Consider the following 22,231-nt stretch of genomic DNA (forward strand, 5'->3'; position numbering starts at 1 on the left):
GATTCTACGACGTCTGCATGTAGGGATAGGTTTATTTCTGTTTTTCCAAGCTGTGTGACTTTTCATTCCTTTTCTTGCCTTTTTTTGTGATGACCGAGACTTCCAGTGTGTTGGTGAAAAGAAGTAGTGCCTTGTTTCCAGTCTTAGAGAGAAAGCATCGCCCTAGTATTAAGTATAATGTTAGTCCTAGGTATTTGTAGATGCCCTCATTAGCTATGGGAAGTTCCTTTTATTCTTAGTTTACTGAAAGTTTTTTTTTTTATCAAGAATGTATGTTAAATTTTGTTAAAGGATTCTTCTGCATCAGTGGATATGCTTATGTGGTTTTCCTACATCAGTTTGTTGGTATGGTGAATGATGTTGACTGAGATTTGAATACTGAAGCAGCCTTGCATTCTTAGGATATATCCCACCTAGTAAGGACTTGCTATTCTTTGTATGTATTGCTGGATCCAATTTTCTAATACTTCGTTGAGAATTTCTGCATCTGTATTTATAAACAATATTGGTCTGTAGTTTTCTTTCTTTGTAGTGTCTTCTGTTGTTAGCGTAATGCTGGTCTCATAAAATGAGTTGAGACATGTTTATTCCTCTTTTATATTCTGGAAGGGAATGTGTAAAATTGGTATGTTTTTTTTAAGTGCTTGGTAGAATTCAATGATAAAATGATCTAGGCCTGAAGATTTCTTTTTCAGAAAGAATTATACAATGAATCCAATTTCTTTATTAGTTATAGGACAATTCAAATTATCTGTTTCATCTTGGGTGAATTTTGGTAAGTTATGTTTTTTAAGGAGTTGGTCCACTTAATATAAATTGTTGAATTTATGTAACTAGTTGTTCATAGCACTCCCTTACCATCTTTAAATGTCTGTGGGGTTTAGTCATATTTCTTTCTACATTGCTGAGGTCAGTAACTGTGTTGTTACTCTCTCAATGTCTTTTTTGTTAATATTTTTCAAATATTTAATATTTATTTATTATTATATTGCTTAATTATATATTTTTTTATTTTGGGGGGGAGGTAATTAGGTTTAATTTATTTTTAGAGGAGGTACTGGGGATTGAACCCATGACCTCATGCATGCTAAGCATGTCCTCTACCACTTGAGCTATACCCTCCACCAGGTCTTGATAGAGTTTTATCAAGTTTATTATTTTTTCAAAGCACCAGCTTTTGTTTTATTTATTTTCTCTATTGACTTTCTGTTTCTGATTTTATTGATTTCTGCTCTCATCTTTATTATTTCTTTCCTTCTACTTGCTTTGGGTTTATTTTGCCCCTTCTTCTTCTAGCTTCCTGAGGTGGAAGCTTAGACCATTGATTTGAGACTTTTCTTCATTTCTTTTTTTTCTTCTTTTTCTCAATAGGAAATATTTATTTGTTTTAAGTTAATTAGTGGATTTTTTTTTATTGTGGTAAGAACACTTAACATGAGCCCTTCCATCTTAAAATTTTTTTAACTTTTTTTTTATTGAGTTATAGTCATTTTACAAAGTTGTGTCAAATTCCAGTGTAGAGCACAATTTTTCAGTTACACATGAACATAAGTATATTCATTGTCACACTTTTTTTTTTTTGCTGTGAGCTACCATAAGATCTTGTGTATATCCTGTGCTATACAGTATAATCTTGTTTATGTATTTTACATTTTGAAATCCCAGTTTGTTCCTTCCCACCACCCACCCTCTTGGCAATCACAAGTTTGTATTCTATGTCTATGAGTCTGTTTCTGTTTTGTATTTATGTTTTTTTTTTTTTTTTTTTAGATTCCACATATGAGATATCTCATATGGTATTTTTCTTTCTCTTTCTGGCTTACTTCACTTAGAATGACATTCTCCAGCGACATCCATGTTGCTGCAAATGGTGTTATGTTGTCCGTTTTTATGGCTGAATAGTATTCCATTGTATAAATATACCACATCTTCCTTATCCAGTCATCTGTTGATGGACATTTAGGCTGTTTCTATGTCTTGGCTATTGTAAATAGTGCTGCTATGAACATTGGGGTGCAGGTGTCATTTTGAAGTAGGGTTCCTTCTGGATATATGCCCAGGAGTGGGATTCCTGGGTCATATGGTAAGTCTATTCCTAGTCTTTTGAGGAATCTCCATACTGTTTTCCACAGTGGCTGCATCAAACTGCATTCCCACCATCAGAGTTCCCTTTTCTCCACAGCCTCTCCAGCATTTGTCATTTGTGGACTTTTGAATGATGGCCATTCTGACTGGTGTGAGATGATACCTCATTTGAGTTTTGATTTGCATTTCTCTGATAATTAGTGATATTGAGCATTTTTTCATGTGCCTATTGATCATTTGTATTTCTTCCTTGGAGAATTGATTGTTTAGGTCTTTTGCCCATTTTTGGATTGGGTTGTTTGTTTATTTCTTATTAAGTCCTATGAGCTGCTTATATATTCTGGAGATCAAGCCTTTGTCAGTTTCACTTGCAAAAATTTTCTCCCATTCCATAGGTTGTCATTTTGTTTACTTATGGTTTCTTTTGCTGTGCAGAAGCTTGTAAGTTTAATTAGGTCCCATTTGTTTATTCTTGCTTTTATTTCTATTGCTTGGGTAGACTGTCCTAGGAGAACATTTTTGAGATGTATGTCAGATAATGTTTTGCCTTTATTTTCTTCTAGGAGGTTTATTGTATCTTGTCTTATGTTTAAGTCTGATCCATTTTGAGTTTATTTTTGTGTATGGTGTAAGGGAGTGTTCTATCTTCATTGCTTTACATGCTGCTGTCCAGTTTTCCCAACACCATTTGCTGACAAGACTGTCTTTATTCCATTGTATATTCTTGCCTCCTTTGTTGAAGATTAGTTGACCAAAAGTTTGTGGGTTCATTTCTGGGCTCTCTCTATTCTGTTCCATTGGTCTATATGTCTGTTTTTGTACCAATACCATGCTGTCTTGATGACTGTAGCTCTACAGTATTGTCTGAAGTCTGGGAGAGTTATACCTCCGGCCTCTTTCTTTTTCTTCAGTAATGCTGTGGCAATTCTAGGTCTTTTGTAGTTCCATATAAATTTTATTATGATTTGTTTTAGTTCTGTGAACTATGTTCTGGGTAATTTGATAGAGATTGCATTAAATCTGTAGATTGCCTTGGGCAGTGTGACCATTTTAACAATATTGATTCTTCCAATCCAGAAGCATGGGATAGCTTTCCATATTGTAAAGTCTTCTTTAATTTCCTTCATCAATGGTTTATAGTTTTCTGTGTATAATTCTTTCACCTCCTTGGTTAGATTTATTCCTAGGTATTTTATTACTTTGGGTGCTATTTTAAAGGGGATTGTTTCTTTACTTTCTTTTTCTGTTGATTCATCGTTAGTGTAAAGAAATGCAACTGATTTTTGAACGTTAATCTTGTACCCTGCTATCTTGCTGAATTCTTCAATCAGCTCTAGTAGTTTTTGTGTGGACCTCTTAGGGTTTTCTATAGTAACATGTCATGGCATATAGTGACACTTTCACCTCTTCTTTTCCAGTTTGGATCCCTTTTATTTCTCTCTCTTGCCTGACTGCTGTGGCTAGGACTTCCAAGACTATGTTGAATAGAAGTGGTGATAGTGGGCATCCTTGTCTTGTCCCAGATTTTAGTGGGAAGCTTTTGAGTTTTTCACTGTTGAGTACTACGCTGGCTGTAGGTTTGTCATATATAGCTTTTACTATGTTGAGATATGTTCCCTCTATACCCACTTTGGTGAAAGTTTTTATCATAAATGAGTGTTGAATTTTATCAAATGCTTTTTCTGCATCTATTGAGATGATCATTTGGTTTTTGTCCTTTCTCTTGTTGATATGATGTATTACATTGATTGATTTGCGTATGTTGAACCACCTTTGTGTCCCTGGGATGAACCCCACTTGGTCAAGATGTATAATCTTTTTTATGTTTTGTTGGATTCTATTTGCTAATATTTTGGTGAGGATTTTGGCATCTATGGTCATCAGTGATATTGACCTATAATTCTCTTTTTTGGTAGTGTCTTTGCCTGGTTTTGGTATCAGGGTGATGGTGGCTTCATAGAATGAGTTTGGGAGTATTCCCTCCTTTTCAATCTTCTGGAAGAGTTTGAGAAGGACTGGTATGAGTTCTTCTTTGTATGTTTGGTAGAATTCCCCAGTGAAGCTGTCCAGTCCTGGATTTTTATTTGTAGGGAAGTTTTTTATTGCTAATTAGATTTCATTTCTAGTGATCAGTTTGTTCAAGTGGTCAGTTTCTTCTTGCTTCAGTCTTGGTGGACTGTATGTTTCCAGAAACTTGTCCATCTCCTCTAGGTTATCCATTTTAGTTCCATATAGTTTTTCATAGTATTCTCATATGATATTCTGTATTTCTATGTTATTTGTTGTAATTTCTCCATTTTCCTTTCTTATTTTGCTTATTTGTGCTCTCTCTTTTTTCTTCTTTGTGAGTTTGGCCAGAGGTTTGTTGATTTTATTTACTTTTTCAAAAAACCAGCTTTTGGTTTGATTGATTTTTTTCTGTTTTTTAAATCTCTGTTTTATTTATTTCCTCCCGATCTTTATTATTTCCTTCCTTCTGCTGCCTTTTAGGGTTTTTTGCTGTTCTTTTTCTAATTCTTTTAGCTGGTGGGTTAGATTGTTTATTTGAGATTGTTCTTTTTTGAGGAAGGCCTGTATCGCTATAAACTTTCCTCTTAGTACTGCCTTTGCTGTGTCCTATAAATTTTGTGTGGTTGTGTTTTCATTTTCATTTGTCTCAAGGTATTTTTTTAACTTCAGCTTTGATTTCATCGTTGACCCATTGGTTTTTTAATAGCATGTTGTTTAATCTCCATGTTCCTTTTTTCTCCTTTGTTTCTCTGTAGTTGATTTCTAGTTTCATGGCATTGTAGTCAGTAAAGATGCTTGAGATGATTTCTATCTTCTGAAAATTGTTGAGGTTTCTTTTGTGCCCAAGTACATGATCAATCCTAGAAAATGTTCCATGTGTACTTTAAAAGAATGTATATCCTATTTTTGGAGGGTGTAATGCCCTGAAAATATCCACCAAATCTAATTTTTCTATTGTATTATTTAATTTCTCTGTTGCCTTGTTTATTTTCTGTCTGGAAGATATGTCTAGTGATGTTAATGTGATGTTAAAATCTCCAAAAATGATTGTATTCCCATCAATTTCCCCCTTTATCTCTGTTAGTAATTGTTTTATGTACTTAGGTGCTCCTATATTGAGTGCATATATATTAACGAGTGTAATATCCTCATCTTGTATCACTCCTTTAATCATTATAAAATGTCCTTCTTTATCTTTCTTTGTGGCCTTTGTTTTAAAGTCTATTTTGTCTGAAATGAGTACTGCTACTCCTGCTCTCTTGGCATTTCCATTTGCATGGAATATCCTTTTCCATCCTTTCACTCTCAAACTATATGTGTCTTTCTCCCTAAAGTGGGTCTCTTGTATGCAGCATATTGAAGGTTCTTGCTTTATTATCCAGTCTGCTACTCTATGTCTTTTGTTTGGAGCATTTAGTCCATTAATATTTATAGTAATTAATGATAGATGTGTGTTTATTGCCATTTTGAACTTATTTTTGCAGTTGATTTGGTATTTCCTCTTTGTTCCTTTCTTCTTCCTTTTGTGGTTTGATAATTTTCCTTTGTATTATCTTGGCTTTTATTTAGTTTTTGTGACTCACTTATAAGTTCTTGGCTTGTGGTTACCTTTTTTTTGGTAAGTCTATTAGCCCATTACTGTAATGGCTTTTATTAAACAGATAGTAATATAATCTCAAACCTATCCTACTGAGAACAAAAAATTTTAAAAAGAAAAAAAAATACTGTATGTTTTCTTGCTTCCCTCTCCCACTCTTAATGATTTAGATGTCTTCTTTTACAATTTTGTGTTTATTCTATTTGTAATTCATGGTTGTTATCACCTTTCCAGTTATGAGTTTCTCATTTCTGTAGCATCCTGCTTCTTTTCTATTTAGACCTTTCAATATTTCTTTTAGCATGGATTTAGTGTTGCTAAACTCTTTTAGTTTTTGCTTGTCTGTGAAATTCTTTATCTCTCTTTCTATTTTAAAGGATAGCCTTGCTGGATAAAGTATCCTAGGATGCATCTTCTTTTCATTTAGAACTTTGTATGTATCTTGCCACTCCCTTCTGGCCTGTAGTGTTTGTGTAGAGAAATCAGCTGGAAGCCTTATGAGGGTTCCCTTGTAACTCACTCTTTGCTTTTCTCTTGCTTCCTTTAGGATCATTTCTTTATCCTTGACTCTGGCCATCTTGATTATGATATGTCTTCGTGTGGGTCTATTTGGGTTCTTCCTGTTTGGGACCCTCTGAGCTTCCTATATTTGGATATCTGATTCCTTCTTTACGTTTGGAAAGTTTTCAGTCATGATTCCTTCAAATACCTTTTCAACCCCCTTTGTTCGTTCTTCCCCTTCTGGAACCCCTATTATGCATAGATTGGCATGCTTTATATTATCCCATAGGTCCCTTATGTTGTTTTCATTTGTTTTTCTCTCAGCTGTTCTGATTGGGTGGTTTCTGTTGTCCTGTCTTCTAGGTCACTTATTCGTTCCTCTGCATTATCTAGTCTGCCTTGTACTGCCTTTAAATCAGCTTTCATCTCAGCAAATGAGTTTACCAATTCTACTTGGCTCTTCTTTATAGCTTCAATTTCATTTTTGACATATTTTATATCTCTAAACACTAACTCTTTTAGTACCTTCAGTACTTTGATAACTCCTTTTTTGAAATCTTGACCTAGTAGACCATCAATGTCTATATCATTGATCGTTCTTTCAGGGGATTTATCTTGCTCTTTTAATTGGGAGTGGTTCCTCTGCTTCTTCATGTTGCTGATATCCCTCTGGCACTGTGGCTTATGGATTATCAGTATCTATTGTGGCCCTTAAGGGGTTTATTTATTTATCTCTCTAACACCTATGCAGGTATAAAAGTTAGAAAAAAAAAGACCAGAAAGAATTTTAAAAGAAGGAAGAAAAAAAAGGGTTTGAAAACAGTGTATAATGAATAATAGAAAAGCAATTTGAATCAGACTAGCAATCGAGTTGAGACGTCTTTTTAAAAACCTTAAAAAAAGGAAAAGGGAGCAAAAAACAATATTTGAAACCTGTGTATAATCAATAACAGGAGATCAAAACCAAGAAAAATGAAAATGAAGTCAGGTGGATTTTTTAAATAATAATAATAATAAAAATATTTTAAAAGAAAAGTTTAAAAGGGGTTAAAACTGGAAGCATATATAATTGTTTAAAAAGTAAAAATTAAAAATGTAATAGATAATAGAACAGATATTAAAAAGATTTAAAAAAGGGGGAGGTGTGCTTGTGGAGACTGTACACTCTTAATGATTTTATTGAGAAGTCTTTCTGTCTTCGCCCTGTTTTGTAAACTCAGCTTGCTATTTCCAGAAGCCCTCTGTTGGGGCCCCTCATCTGTGCTGCTCCCAGTGCCTGCTGGCAAGCAGATCGTGCCCCCTGCCAACACTGCGGTCAGGTGCTGCTCTCCTTCACGGTGGGCAGGCAGGTCACTCCCCCTCCCGATGCCACAGTCAGAAGCTGCACTCGGCGTGGTAGGAGGGCGGATTGCTGCCCCCTCCCAGCACTGTGGTTAGGTGCTGCACTCCTGCCAGGAAGGTGGGGTGGCCACTACGGGTCCACACTCCGTAGGTGGGCTGGGGAAGACCGCAGAACAGCCCCGCCCCTGCTCCATGCCAAAACTCAGCTCCTTGTTTGTCTTGGCAGCTCGAGTTCTCTGAAGTACCAGGGCAGAATGATCCTATACGCCTCGGGCTGGAAACAAGTCTCCTCCTGGCCTTTGAGGTTGCTAAGCCCTTAGGTACGGGTTCAGGTTTCAACCCTGCCCCCACCTGGTGCTAAGCGCCGGAGGATATGGCGGCTGTGCCTGAGCCCCGCCCCTCTTTGCCCAAAAACCTTCCACGGGTTTTCAGAGATGGGGATATGGCATCCTTCTCCACCAAGGCACATCAGCTGTGTTGTTTTATGGAGGTCCCAGGTTTTCTGACCTTGTATCCCCTCATCTATGGTGCACAGCACCTTGCAGTCCCCCAAGGCTGCCTCAGTGCAGCCGCCCCAGTCCTCCACCCGGCTCGGGCAACATGTTCCGGCCCCCAGCTGCTGGCTCGCATCTCAGGCTGGGTGTCACAGGGACCCTTTGTGCCCATTTAACTTAGTTCTGTCAGTCAAGGGGTGCTCTGTACAGATCTGAGCCTCGGAGGCTCCCCCTCCATCCCACTGGGCTCTCCGTTGGAGAAGGGTAGACCCAGCAAACAAGCATTAGTCCTCCTTTGCTGCACCCTCCCCGTGGGACCGGTCCCGCACTGTTTTGCCTTTTCTTCTTTCTTTTTTCCTCTTCTTCTACCAGATTTTTGGTGTCTGTCTTTTGAAGAGGGCGATGTTCTGTCGGAGTTCCGCAGGTGCTCTGGTTGGCTGAGTGGGTCCATGGATGTGAGTTTTGGTGTATTTGTGGGAGAAGGTGAGCTACGAGCGTCCTTCTACTCTGCCATTTTGGCCTCCTTCCGTCTTAAATTTTTAAATGCACAACACAGTATTATTAACTATAGGCACAACATTGCACAGTAAATATCTAGGAATTATTCATCTTGTATTACTGAAACTTTGTACCTGTTAAAAGGCAACTCCCCATTTCCCCTTTCCCCAGCCCTTGACAACCATCATTCTACATTCTCTTTCTTCTACGAGTTGGACTATTTTAGATTCCTCATGTAAGTGGAGTCATGTGCTATTTGTCCTTCGATCTGGCTTTTTAAATAAACAACAACAAGCAAATTATTTATTTGCAACACAACCCAGTCCCCATTACTTCAATACAGCATAGGCATAGAAAAAAAGTCACACTGCAATCGTTTTGTCCAAGACAGAACTCTATGCTTCCCAACACAGCAAGCCCATCTTTCCAAGAGACCAATGCCCAGAGCCAAATGGAATACACAAACATGGGCAGTTCTCATGTTGCTTCCTCTGGGAGGATCTCCTGGACCAAAAAGAGGTCTTGTCTTTGCATCAAAAGAAACAGAAACAGCAGGTGAGACAAAGCAGCATGCCCCTCCTGCTGTCCAGGGCTGGGAACAAGATTGGACTTATCTGGAGGCTGAGGTAGCTTAAAAAGAGAAGTCCATCCCAGGACCTGCTCCCTTACCTTATCCAGGAGGATGAAAAGAAGCAGTCCAATCTGGCTTATTTTACTTAGCTTAATATCTTCCAGGTTCATCCACGTTGTTACAAATGGCAGAATTTCTTTCTTCTTTAAGACTCAGTAATACCCCAATGTTTGTATATACCACGTTTTCTTGATCCACTTATCTGTTAAACATGCTCTAGGATAGACCATCTGTTAGGCTGAAGCAGTGTTTTAAACAGGGAAAATTGGTGGGGAAGATCTCCAAATTCATCTGCAGAAGAATGGGTAACTAAATTATAAATCTCAATACTAAATAATGAACTAGTTTTATAATCAACATGCAGTGACACCCAAATATAAAACACCGAGTGGAAATGTAAGTTGATGAATGCATTATACAGTAGACCATTTTTCTAAGTTTTAAAAGCTTCCATAAATACAGTATGTTGTTTACAGTCAGATGCCACACAGTAAGAGAATAATGCTTGATTGGGAATTATATACTCTATAATAATAATACTCATTATAATAATGTCATACAGATACAGGTAATGGAAAGAGAAGCCGCCTCCACTGCTCCATAATTTTATTTCTCATTTTAATAAAAATATTGACATAATTTTTGGCAATACTTATGTTATTTCTGTATCATTCTGTATATATGAAACATAAACATTTAAAAAAATCTGGGATGCCACAAAGTGAATTAGGGGTACCCTGGTAATTTTTTTTAGGGGTATCCTATTAACTTTTAACAGTCAAGTCATCAAGGATGCAGAGATTTGATAATTCAAGGCTCCAGGATGAAATAACAAGTTTTATGCAATTATCCCCACTCATTCACATGTACATGGACAGGAGAACAAAGATCAATATGCATGTAAGATCCAGAAGCTTTTGAACGTTATTTCCATGGGAACAGCTCTGGAGGAAGATCTCCCAATTTCTCCTGGAATGCTTTATCAAAGGCTTCAGCTTGGGCCACTGTGAAGTAATTTTTCCAGTCCCCAGAAATGCCTACCAAACATAAAATAGAGACTCAGGTCAGATCTAGGGATAGGTCCCAAGACCCCAACACATATCTTCCTAGATCTATTTCTTATGTCTACTTGACTTGGAGATCAGAGCTAATATAGCAGAATGACCATTGGTTCTTTTGGGGCGATGTGGTTCATCCTATAATGCTCTGCCTTCTGGACACCCCATCCCACACCATTCCTATCCTTCTCACATGCGAAAATACATTCACCCCATCCCAACTGGCCAGAAGTCAACCCATTCTAACATCAACTCTTAAATCCAAAAATCTCATCTGTATGTCCTGTAAATGAGGCATGGGTGAGACTCAAGGCATGATCCACACTGAGGCAAGATTCCTCTCCAGCTGTGAACCTGTGAAGCCAAACAAGTTGTCTGCTTCCAAAATAAAACGGTAGGAAAGGCACAGGATAGATATTCCCATTCCAAAAGGGAGCGATCAGAAAGAAGAAAGGGATCATGGATCTCAAGCAAATCCAAAACTTAGCAGGGCAAATTCCATTAGATTTTAAGGATTCAGAAGACGCCTCTTTGTCTTCATGCTCTGACCTCCTGGCCCACTGGGATGGTGCCCCCCTCTGCCCTGGGTGGCAGCCCCCACCTGTTTGAGGCCTTTTGAATCATTTAGTTTCTTCCTTCCATGGGTTAGCATCCTGGACATATTTGAACTATTGGGTTCCAGGGAAATGGGCTCCTCCCACTCCATGCAATAGATACTGTTCATTCATCTGGGGCCCAAGGATTTGGAAATGATTAACCTTTCATCACAGGGGGCTTTACAATGTCTGATAGCAAGATAGACTCTCAGCTAAGTGAAAAGTCTCTCCATGTTCCTTTTTCCAGTTGAATTATTCTTTATACATTTTTTTTTGTTCACGATATTTCTCTATGCTAAATCACCAGCGGAGTAGCACCAGCATGACCTCTCCCAATCCTGTCCTTATTTTTCAGGCCAATCACAACTGGCAAATTGGCAAAAGTAGTGAATTAATCTGGTTACTGTTTGTGGAATGTGTATCTCCACGTCATGTTCTGAGGAGAGACTGAATGACCTCGCATAAGTCAGATGACCATGCCAGGCCTAATAAACTTTCTCCAAGTGCCTACAGACCACATCAGTACTATAAAAAGAGACCCCCTGATAAAGACTCATATGAGAAGTTCTCAAGTGATGAACAATTAAAGTCGATACATTCAAACAGTCCGTAGTCCCAACGGTGAGTACCCTCTTGCAAGCACAAGAATGTCCTCTGCATATTCTGATACATTCTGAAGGCAGACCATTTTCTTTTACCTTTTCTCAAAAGACTTGCATTCTCTGTTAAATGCGAACCCCTCAGGAGGGAAAAATTGGACATTTTGTTCTCCTTCATGGCCTGGAAGGAGCTGTTCTTGAGGACGGAGTCTAGTTCTTCCGGCTCTAGTTTCTTGCCCAGGAATTGGCAGATCTTCTCCACAGTGCTTCTCGTGTCCTAGAAGAAATAAGAAAAATAAGAGTGTATGAAAGAGAAAGAACATAGCAAAGGAGATGAGAAGGCAGAAACAGCAGGACGAGGAGGAAGAGGGGAAGAGGAAAAGGGAAAAAAATGCACAGAGATGAGAAGGAATTGAGTTGGACGTGACCGGGAGGACGAAAGGGGGAAAGTAAAGAAGGAAGATGCAGTGTGTAAAAGATGGGAGATCACCACGGATTTCCCAGTATTGCTGAGTTCAGGGCACCTTAACAGTAAAACGTAGGACCTGGGTTTTCTAAACTGGCTTTGGAAGGGCCTCTTAGACAATTATGATCAGGATTGAGCAAGGAGATGTTCAGGGAGAACTTGGCAACGATTTAAGGGGTTGATTTCAAATCCTAGCCATGTACTTGAATAGTATTGTTTTCCACAACTAACATTTGAATAACACAATAGAGTTTTACTATATCTCCTCAGATATTGTATTAATAATTCGTACTTGGCACCTGATCCTGGGAGATTATTATAAGAAGATGGATTCTTAAAACTAGAAAAGTTTCATTTTGAATCATAGATTTTCCTCTTAGAGATATAATTCTTTAATTTTTTTCTTTATTCCATGAGCCTTCAATATGATCTAACAAAAAAACCCCATACAACTGTAGAGATTACTATAATAAAAGTTCATTTTGTGACTTGAAGCATGATTATAGGAAGGTATGAGAGCATGTACCTGAGGTACATGAGCTAAACTTGTTACAAAAATCTCTCTGGTAAAAATGAAATTCATGAGAAGACCATAGAGCATTGGACAGAAGTAGCCAGAAGAAGATGACAGGAAATAATGTTTCTCAGATAGAAGCAAAAGCCTGTGTTTATGTTGTTTTCTCTTTTCTCCAAGATACCACTAATAGGTAAAGTTCTTCTTCCTATGGCTTAATCATTTTTATTGATTTTTTTGTGGGGGTGGGTAATTAGGTTTATTTATTTATTTATAGAGGAGGTACTGGGGATTGAACCCAAGACCTCGTGCACGCCAAGCACGTGCTCTACCACTTGAGCTATATCCTCCCCCACCTTTACTGATTTTGAGCATCGTCTGACAGCTTTTCCTGCCCATCACTGGTGTATCCAGTATTTGGCCTCTCAGCAGAATCACCCAGATTGATTTCATGACTTCCTTTTTCTTCTATCAGTCAATCTGGGATGTCAGACGTATCTCTGGAACCAAACTTGCTTCTCCCCATTCCCATCTTGTTTCTCAGACCCCTCCCACCACTAGGGTATCAGCAGCAGCATGTGACCTACCTCTAAAAATGACAGGACCAGTTGCCAGTGTGAGCATAAGCCAGTGCTTGAAGGAAGTCCTTAAGATGTTGTAAGACGAAACAAAGAAGAACACAATGAAGAGAGAGAGCATGGAGCTCGGAAAGTGTCAACCAGAAGTAGGGCAATGAAGACCCAGGTCGTTATTCTCCCTCCTAATGACCATTCACAAGGCTAACCTTTGACTGAGAAGGTGGAGTAGAGACACAGAGAAACGGAGGGAAGTTAGAGGGTGTGAAGATGGTGAGAGAGAGCGTGTGCTAACTGTAAGAACAATAGTTACCCGTTTCATCTCTTCGTAACTCAGTATCAGGAAGTTCTCCTTCTCTCTCATGGACATCCAGCCACGAATGTGGTCAAACCATGATCCGTATATCACTGCGTGCGGGCGGGGGGAGGTAGAGAGAGTGAGTAGATTACAAACTCTATGAAAGCAGGGACTCATGGATTAGCTTCACTCCTGTGGGCACAACTGCTAGCACAACATAGGGCACATTTAGGCCTGTTATAACTATTTACTGAATAAATTAGTGCTATTCAACATTATGTATTTACACTCTAATAAGCCTAGTTCATCTGGAGCAGGTTTTGCACCCGGGTTTCAAGGGTCTCTAAGGGAGATCCTCTCCAGAGACCCATATGTCCTGAGGACTGGTATTCTTGTTGCCCCTAGTCTGTTCAGCATTTAGAATTTTTGGTTGATAGGTACATTCCAACAGCCTTTGCTTTTTTTTTTTTTTTTTTTCCATTCTCCTTGTGTGGGAGTAACAGGGCACACATAGGCAAGATATTGGGAGAGTGGTGAGGTTTACAAGATACGTCTTCATCACCCACCACTACGGACTGGACTTTCCTGGATTTTTGGTGACAGCTGAAGCACAATCCAGACTATTTTATACACCAAATGGCAAGATCAGCTCCAGCACTGGGCAGTTGTTCTTTTCATGTCTAGGTTTCTGCCGTATGTTTCACTGTTGCTCTTTTTCTGAAGGAGTAACCCGAAGCAAAGCAGGAGCCAGGGCTCAAGAGTTCACCCAGGATCAGCTCGATAAGAACTACGACCTGCAAGCTTTGAAGATTGGACTTTGATGCTGACAGAAAAAAATCGGGGAATATGAACTGTTCAATGTGTAACAGATGGTTACAACATAGCCTAGAGGGGCCGGAGGACACACAGCTGAGGACATCAATAACGAGCCTGTGATGTTACTGAAGGTGAGAAGTAGCAGCGGATCTGGTTAACAGAGCCCGGATGGAAGGAGTGGCAAATGAACATTCATTCTTCAGCCAAGGCGTGTTAGCTGCTTACTATGTAGTACGCACCACTCTAGAGCCTGGACTCAACAAGGAACAACCCAAAGAGCCTACATTTTAGTGGGGAGACACGTGGAACAAACAAATAAACAGAATCCATACTCATTGGTGATGAACCCTAAGGTGGGGAAAAAAAGATAAAACTGCAGCCATGGGGAGAGGTGCTATTTTATATAGAGAGAGTTGAGAAGGATGACTTCCTAAATAGAGAGACCAGAACGAAGATATTAATCAAGGTTGTGAGACTTGGACTAGATAAAGGAATGTGGCTAGGGGCACGAGGAAATGGGGTGGGAAAGAGATGACACTTGTGAAATGTCAGAGTCATGCTAGCCTTTGGGTGAGGGGTGGTTCTATTTATTGAATAAATTAAACCTGCAGTAGAAGTTTGAGATTTGGGAGGAAATGTGTTCAATTTTTTTTTAATTTTAATTTTGATCTAGACTAACCCTTTAATTCTACAAATCCAGAAACTATGTCCAGTGATTCGGAGTCGCTAAAGGTCATACGGTGAGCTAGTTACAGCGTCAGGACTCTCGACTGTTGCTACATCCCCGGGACCATCACCAAACCCTCCACTCACCCAGAAGGAAGTTCTGCTGGACATGCTCCCCGCCCCCCAGCTAGGAGCCCTCTTTAGTAAATAGTCTTGGGCCCCAGTCAAAGGGCAAGGTCCACACGCCCGTGACCCGATGGTTGCCTATGAGTAAGAGGGTGTGTGTAGGTAACTGGAGGGAAGATGTTTCCGGGTCCAGGGCAGGAAATGCGTCTCTGGGCTCTCCTTGGTGACTCTTCCTCCAGAGACACTAGGTGGGTATAATGCTCTCTACCTTGCTATCCTCTGGTGGGTGAGGGTTCAGGGGTGGTCTGGTTACAGCACATAATCGGCCCTCCCCATCCCAAAACAGAGATCAACTCTCCCCAGTGGCAACTGATAGGACAGTCCTGCCTCCTCCCCCTCAATTTTGAACATCCTGAATTAGAGTTATCTATGGTTCTCTCCAGCGAAGATGTCCATGAGCTGTTAGAGAAACAGGTCTGAAGCCAGGGAGACATATCACAGCAGAGATATCCAGCTGGTCACATAGTTTTGAGAAAAACTGCAAATTTTCAAATATCTGAGCAAGCCTAGAAATTCTGCATAATTAAAAATACAGAGATCCTACAGGTAATGCATGCAGTTTTGAGACAGATAGAACAAGAGTATTAAGGGAGTTTCAGAAAGATACATCTAAGAAATGATCAAAAGTTAAGATTGTGCTGTCCAGGAAGGCAATGAAAACTTTCAGAAAGCCACAGATTAGGAGAGTAGAGAAGAACGTGAGCGCTCTGTGTTAGTACTAGGTCCTGGAGACTCAGAAATTAGCTAGGATAGTTTATGATGGGGCAAGCTGAAAGGATGGCTGAGGTTCCGCTGCTTTGCAAGAAAGTATTAGACAATTTGGGTTCCAGTGGTGATGGAGCCTTGTACCCATGCATTGGTAAGATGCAGAGGCATCAGGCTGAGTGGAAAAAAAAAAAAAAAAAAAGAGGTCTCATAAGGGACTCTGGCAATCCCCCAGGTTCCATATTTTACATTCACTCACCATTTCCTTGCATGAACCATTCAAAATATTGTTCCAGTGACTTTGGCTTCTTAACAAATGTTGTAGTACGCCAGAAAAAGTAACCAGACACCAAAGTATCTTTGGGATTCCTGATGAGATAAATCAACTTAAAGAGAAAAAAAACGATAATAAAAAAAAATCAATACAGTTGTTTTCCAACTTTCTCGATCATCATAAAAATAGAGAAAAAGCCAGTTCCTAGAAAATGCCCATTAAATATCAGTGGATCCTTTTAATAAATTAGTTATTGCATTCATTAATCAAATATTTATTTTAAAGTTCCTACGAACCAGTCACTGGGATAATACTAAGAATAAAACAATGGAAGAGCAAAGTATCATCCTTTCCCTTTGGGATAATATTATTCTACACACAATGGGAAGCACTGGAAGATTTTAAAAGTTGTGTGATATTATATTTGTGTACTATAGTTTAAAGATTACTAGCAGAATAGATTGACAAATTACGCTATCCTCGTAGATACACGACAATACACATACACACACAACACCATGAATAAATCTGAGACATTATTGTTGGGGGAAGTCCTGGAGAGGACATGACTGCCAGTTGACCTGTGAGCTGGACCCGGGCAACTGGAGGCACCTCACCCCTTTCTGTGTCCTTGGAATGTGTGTTCCATTTGCCTTTCTTGCCCTGGAAGCCCCCCCAAGGACCCAGTCTTGAGATGGTAATGTGGTGTTGAGACCATCTGGAGTGTGTACCTGACTGAACTCAACCAAAGCCTCTATGTAAACTTTTAAGATTGGGTGGGCAGGTGCAGAAAGCTAATGGCCTTGCAGCTGCCCAAGACAACCCTCCTGGCGAGTAAGTTCCCTTGCTAATTAAACCTGCCACCTCCCAGTCTGGAGTGGTCTGCCTCTTCCTGCCCTCTGCATATGGGGTCCAGTTTCAGATTATGCCTGGCAAGCTCCTAAGGAGCTTGCAAATCAACAATTAGGTTGAGTGAAAGAAGCCAGATATTCATGTGGTCTGAGTCTATGGATACGAGGTTCCAGAACAAGCAAAACTAATCTATAGAGTTAGAAGCCTAGGGAGTGGTTACCTCTGTGGGTTGGCATTGATGGGAGGGTGCAGGAGGAAAGTTACTGGGGAAGTGGAAATCTTCTAAATCTGGATCTGCAAGGTAGTTGCCTAGTTTGTATATGTGTGAAGATTCAACAAGCTCATATTTAAGACTAGTGCCCACATACGCACACACATGCGAGAACAATTGGCATTTGAACATCTGAGTTATACTCTGCATTCTGCACCAGCTTTGAGACATTATTCTAGGCCTCAACTCTCTCTGGGCCTCAGTTTCCCTACATAGGGATTTAACAAAATCAGTAAGTCATATGTAGCTAGGTGGATTAGAAATAATCCTGGAAAGTGATGGGTTTAAAAAAAAAAAAAACCTTTATTGTGCTGCAACACATTGTGAAATTTCCAAGAGAACTGAATAATATTCTAAGCTTCACAATCTACTTTTTAAATTGAAGTATAGTTGATTTACAATATTCTATTGCTTTCAGGTGTACAACATAGTGATTCAATAGTTTTATAGATTATACTTCATCAAACTTATTACAAAATAGTGGCTGTATTTCTCTGTGCTATCCAATATATCTTTGTTGCTTCACAATCTAATTTAAGCATAAAACATTAAAAAAAATTACAAACCAATTAACCCTTTCTAGGAAATTATGTTTCTAAAAAAAAATCTGAGATATGCTAGATCCTGGATACCCATGGCCCCTTCTGGGCACCATCTGTCAGCCCCACCAGAGAGTCAGGTAGCTGCTTAAGCTCAATAGACAGCTATTTATAGTAGTATATACTGGTTAGAGGGGAGAAGGGTATAGCTCAATGGTAGAGCACATGCTTAGCATGCATGAGGTCCTGGGTTCAATCCCCAGTACATCCATTAAAAAAAAAAAAAATCTAATCCTCCTCACCAAAAAAAAAAAAAAAAAGAAAGAAAGAAAAGAAATACATGGTGGTTACAAAACCCAGCCAGGACCGGTAGTTGCCCTGAAGTTAGGCATTGACTTATGAATATGCTGCCTCTCCTATCGGTAACTCCAGTGCTTCGACCTAAACGACAGGAGGCATTTATTGACGAATTATTTTTTAGAGCAACACAAGGGGGTTATCTGGTATATAACACAGTTATAAAGTCTGATTGGGTTTAAAAGGAGGTTTTCTAAGATTTGACATTATTGTTTCACTTTGTCTCTGGTTTATATCTGGCTAGTATAACCTGTAGAATGATTTTACACCCTTGTGTTCAAGTCTGCACGGTGGCACCACCAGATACAGTATCTCAGGCCCCGCCCCATACCTACTGAATACAACTACATTTCAACCAGATCTCCAGGTGATTCCCACCCAGGCAAATTAAAATGTGACAAGCATTCATCAAACACATCTTGACTATTGTGCACTGACCTTGGCCTTGGAACTGAAGAAAGACTTGGGGAAGAGTTGGATGGGGAGATGGGAACTGATGAGTTGTGGGCCTTCCTTATCCTTTATTACATCATATCCAGTGACATTCTCTACCCAGGGTGAGCGTTCCCATATGGGCACAGATTGGATCCACTTGGTATCCCCTTTGGTGTGAATCAGGCAGACTGTTTCAATCAACCAGTTCGTTCCTGGATTAAGAAACAAAAATTATGGTCAATCATTTTCATCTGACTTAAAAAAATTGTGATAAAATATACCTATCATAAAATGTACCACCCTAACCATTTTCAAGTGTATAAAGTTCAGTAGTGTTAAGTATACTTACACTGTTGCACAACCAATCTCCAGAACTTTTTCATCTTGTAAAACTGAAACTCTGTACCCATTAACAATAACTTTCTACTCCCCTCCCACCTCCAGTCCCTGCCAGTCCCTGGTAACTACCATTCTACTTTCTTTTTTAGTGAGTCTGGTTACTCTAGATGCCTCATTTAAGTAGAATCATACAGTGACTGGTTTATTTCACTTAATATAATGTCTTCACAGTTCATCCACGTAGCATGTGTCAGAACTTCATTCTTTTTTAAGGCTGAATAATATTCCATTATATGTATACACTACATTTTGTTTATCCATTCACCTGTCAGTGGACACTTGGGTTGCTTCTACCTTTTGGCTATTTGCTTAACTCCTTTGAATATATTTCCATGGCCCTTGGTTTTTCACTGTCACACCACTTTCAATGTCTTCAGCCTTAGTCCTTGCCCAGTTGCAGCCCCTCTACTACCCCTCCATCCATAGAAACATGATCCACCCCCTTTCAGTCCCTTGGATTTGCCAGGATCTCTTCTAATCCCTGACCATTATCCATGCTGATACCTTTAACTGAAAATATTCCTTTTCACAAAATAGTTTCACATTCATTCTTTTCATCTCAATTTAGATGCTACTTCTTCCACTTTTTTTTGACTGTGATAGTTGTGTTTTATTCCCTGCCCCACTCCCCCTGTTTTATTGATATAACTAAGAAATAAAAATGTATATATTTAAGGTGTACAACACATTGATTTGATATATGTATACATTGTGAAATGATGACCACAATCAAGCTAATTAACACATATATCATCTCATGTAATTACCTTCCATCCCCATTTCCTCTGTAGACCTCACTGATCATCCTCCTCCACTCCTCTGCACAAACACCTGAATCTGCCTCAAGATTCACTCCTATGGGTCCCCTAATACCTTTAGATTACCCACTCTGAGCACTCATCTGACTGTGTAACTGCCTGGCTAAATCCTTTTCTCTGAACGTAAGTGGTCTTAGGGCACAGTTCTATTCCTCCCAATGCACTGTCAACATATAGAAAGCATTCCATTTGTCTACTGAATAAATGAGCCTGTCTCAGTATCTGATTCCACTTCCTTACCTGATTTGGGGTAAGTCAGCAATATGACGTCTTCATCTTTAAACACAAAATTCTCCCACACGTCTCTCAAGAGTTCAGGTGTGTAACCTGTGAATGGGAAAGGTATCCCTTCAAACCACACATAGTCGTCTGTCATCACGAAGAGCTCTTTGTAGCTCGTGTAAGAGTTTCAACTGTAGTCACTGTTGGCAGTTGCAGGAGCTGCTGGGAGATTAGTTTTATAATAAAGGTAAAGCAATCATTAATCTTTCCTAGTTTATTGAGGAGTGTGCCTGCTGATAAAAGTAGATGATCACAAGATTGAGGGTATTGAGCAACTGTGAAGTCATTCAGAGAACATTCAGGGGTAATTTGGGTTTGAACTCATGGGAGAAAACTGGGAATTTAGTAACAAGCTCAAGGATGGAGAAATGTGGTGAATTAAAAAAATTTATTTAAATAAGCTTTATTTACATTTTTTTGTTTTTTCTTTTCTTTTTTAAAATAAGCTTTATTTTTTACAGCAGTTTTACATGTATAGAGAAATTGCAAAGACAATACAAAGAGTTCCCACTGTCCGTAAGTTATGCAGATTTCCATAATTTTTATCTAATGTCCTTTTTCTGTTCCAAGACCCCATCCCAGACACCACATTAAATTGAGTTTTTATGCCTCTTTAAGTCTCTTTTGGCTGTGACAGTTTTTCAGAGTTTTCTTGTTTTTGCTGACCTTGACAGTTTTGAGGAGTACTGGTCAGGTATTTTGGAGAAGTCCCTCTGTTGGGGTTTGCCCAATGTTTTCTCAAGATTAGGCTGGGTTTATGGGTTTGGGAGTGGAAGAGCACAGAGGTAAAATGATATGTCAGTCTGACATATCACTGCTGAAGTTGACTTTGACCACTTGGCCGAGGCAATGTTTGTTACATTTCTCCCCTGCAAATTTACCTTCTCCCCTCCTTCCTTTCTATGTGGCATATTTAAAACATGAACTCTAGACCTGAATGCATTAGTGAGAACACATTCTATAAAATGTAATTGAGCGGGCAGAGGGTATAGCTCAAGGGGTAGTATGCGTTCTTAGCACGCATGAAGTTCTGGGTTCAATCCCCAGAACCTCCTTTAAAATAAGTAAGGAAATAAATAAACCTAATTACCTCCCCCACCAAAATAAGAAAAATAATACAATTTAAAAACATTTAATTGAGTCCTATTTTTGCAAAATAATTGTCTGGTACCATTCAAATTGTCAAATTGTTAATGAAAAAGAAAAGAAAAGAAAAGAAAAGCTGAGGATATGCTCCAGGTTAAAGAAGAATGTAATCTAAATCCTGGGTTGGCTCCTAGGCCACAAAATACGCTATTATTTTATTATTGGGACAGTTGGCCACATTTGAATACACAATGTGAATTAGAAGATAATGTTGTGGCAATACTAAATCCCCCAGCTTCTATCATTTTTGTGTGGTTATAAAAGAAACATCTCTGTTCTTAGAAAATATACACCGAAGTTTTGAGGGATAAAAGGGAATAAGAGCTGTAACTTACTCTCAAATGGCTAAGAAAAAAAATTAATATTATATGTGAGGAAAAGAGAGAAAATGTTGCAAAATGTTACCACTAGTAAATCTGTGTTAATTGTATACAAGAATTCTTTGTGCATTTCTTCTAAGATTTCTTTAAATTTGAAGATAAATTTTAAAAAGTTGAAACTAAATAAATAGATATAATGATGATAAAATGCTGGAAGGAAATTGAGAAATCACGGATTGATATCTCTCTTTTTGAGCACAAGTCAATAACTTCCTTTAGACTCCCTGATGTGAGGTTGAGTTTATATTAAACCATAACTCGAATATAGGAGCCAGTTCTCCTTTGCCATTTAATCATTAACACACTGAGAATTTACCAACTGCTTCCAGGCTTTGGGGACTGAGCTAGGAGAGTTCTCGTATCTGCCACAATGAAAATCCACAATAACAATTGTTTTTTATTGCTTCCCCCCAGTGGAGGGCTCTAAGGGCCAATGGCTTCCCATGTTCACATGACAAGCAGAAGGGGGAGTGCCCACTGAATATATGGAATATTGACTCTAGGAGCACTGAAAGAAACATCCAAATAATAAAATAATGCCATTTGCAGCAACATGGATGGACCTGGTGATTGTCATTCTAAGTGAAGTAAGCCAGAAAGAGAAAGACAAATATCATATGATATTGCTTATATGTGGAATTTAAAAACAAAACAAAACAAACAAAACAAACGTACTTACAAGATAGAAACAGACTCCTAGACACACAAAACAGACTTATGGTTACCAGAGGGGGAAGGGGGTGGGGAGGGATAAATTGGGAGTTCAAGATTTGCAGATTCTAACTACTGTATATAAAATAGATAAACAACAGGTTTCTACTGTATAGCACAGGGAACTATAT

General features: G+C 39.0%; 1 protein-coding gene across 1 annotated transcript; it reads right to left on the reverse strand.

The window, feature by feature from the left end:
• Window positions 1-9,729: 9,729 nt before the first annotated feature.
• Window positions 9,730-20,022, reverse strand: SULT2A1 (sulfotransferase family 2A member 1). The gene is made up of 6 exons (XM_010991689.3): window positions 19,822-20,022; window positions 18,368-18,576; window positions 15,896-16,022; window positions 13,279-13,373; window positions 11,510-11,687; window positions 9,730-10,194 (listed from the first exon to the last, which is right to left on the reverse strand). The coding sequence occupies exons 1-6, from the start codon at window positions 19,955-19,957 to the stop codon at window positions 10,082-10,084; spliced, it is 858 nt and encodes a 285-aa protein (XP_010989991.1). The 5' UTR covers window positions 19,958-20,022; the 3' UTR covers window positions 9,730-10,081.
• Between the last annotated feature and the right edge of the window lie 2,209 nt (window positions 20,023-22,231).

Source organism: Camelus dromedarius, chromosome 9 (genome assembly GCF_036321535.1).
Source record: "Camelus dromedarius isolate mCamDro1 chromosome 9, mCamDro1.pat, whole genome shotgun sequence".
NCBI lineage: Eukaryota > Metazoa > Chordata > Mammalia > Artiodactyla > Camelidae > Camelus > Camelus dromedarius.

Bases quoted from the DNA above. Each gene is read 5' to 3' on its own strand.
- SULT2A1 (XM_010991689.3), bottom strand. From the start codon at position 19,957: ATGACAGACGACTATGTGTGGTTTGAAGGGATACCTTTCCCATTCACA. The intron at 13,374-15,895 runs GTGAGTGAATGT...GCCCGCACGCAG, and splicing joins ATGGTTCATGCAAGGAAATG to TGATATACGGATCATGGTTT. The intron at 10,195-11,509 runs GTAAAAGAAAAT...TATGTTTGGTAG, and splicing joins TGCAAGTCTTTTGAGAAAAG to GCATTTCTGGGGACTGGAAA.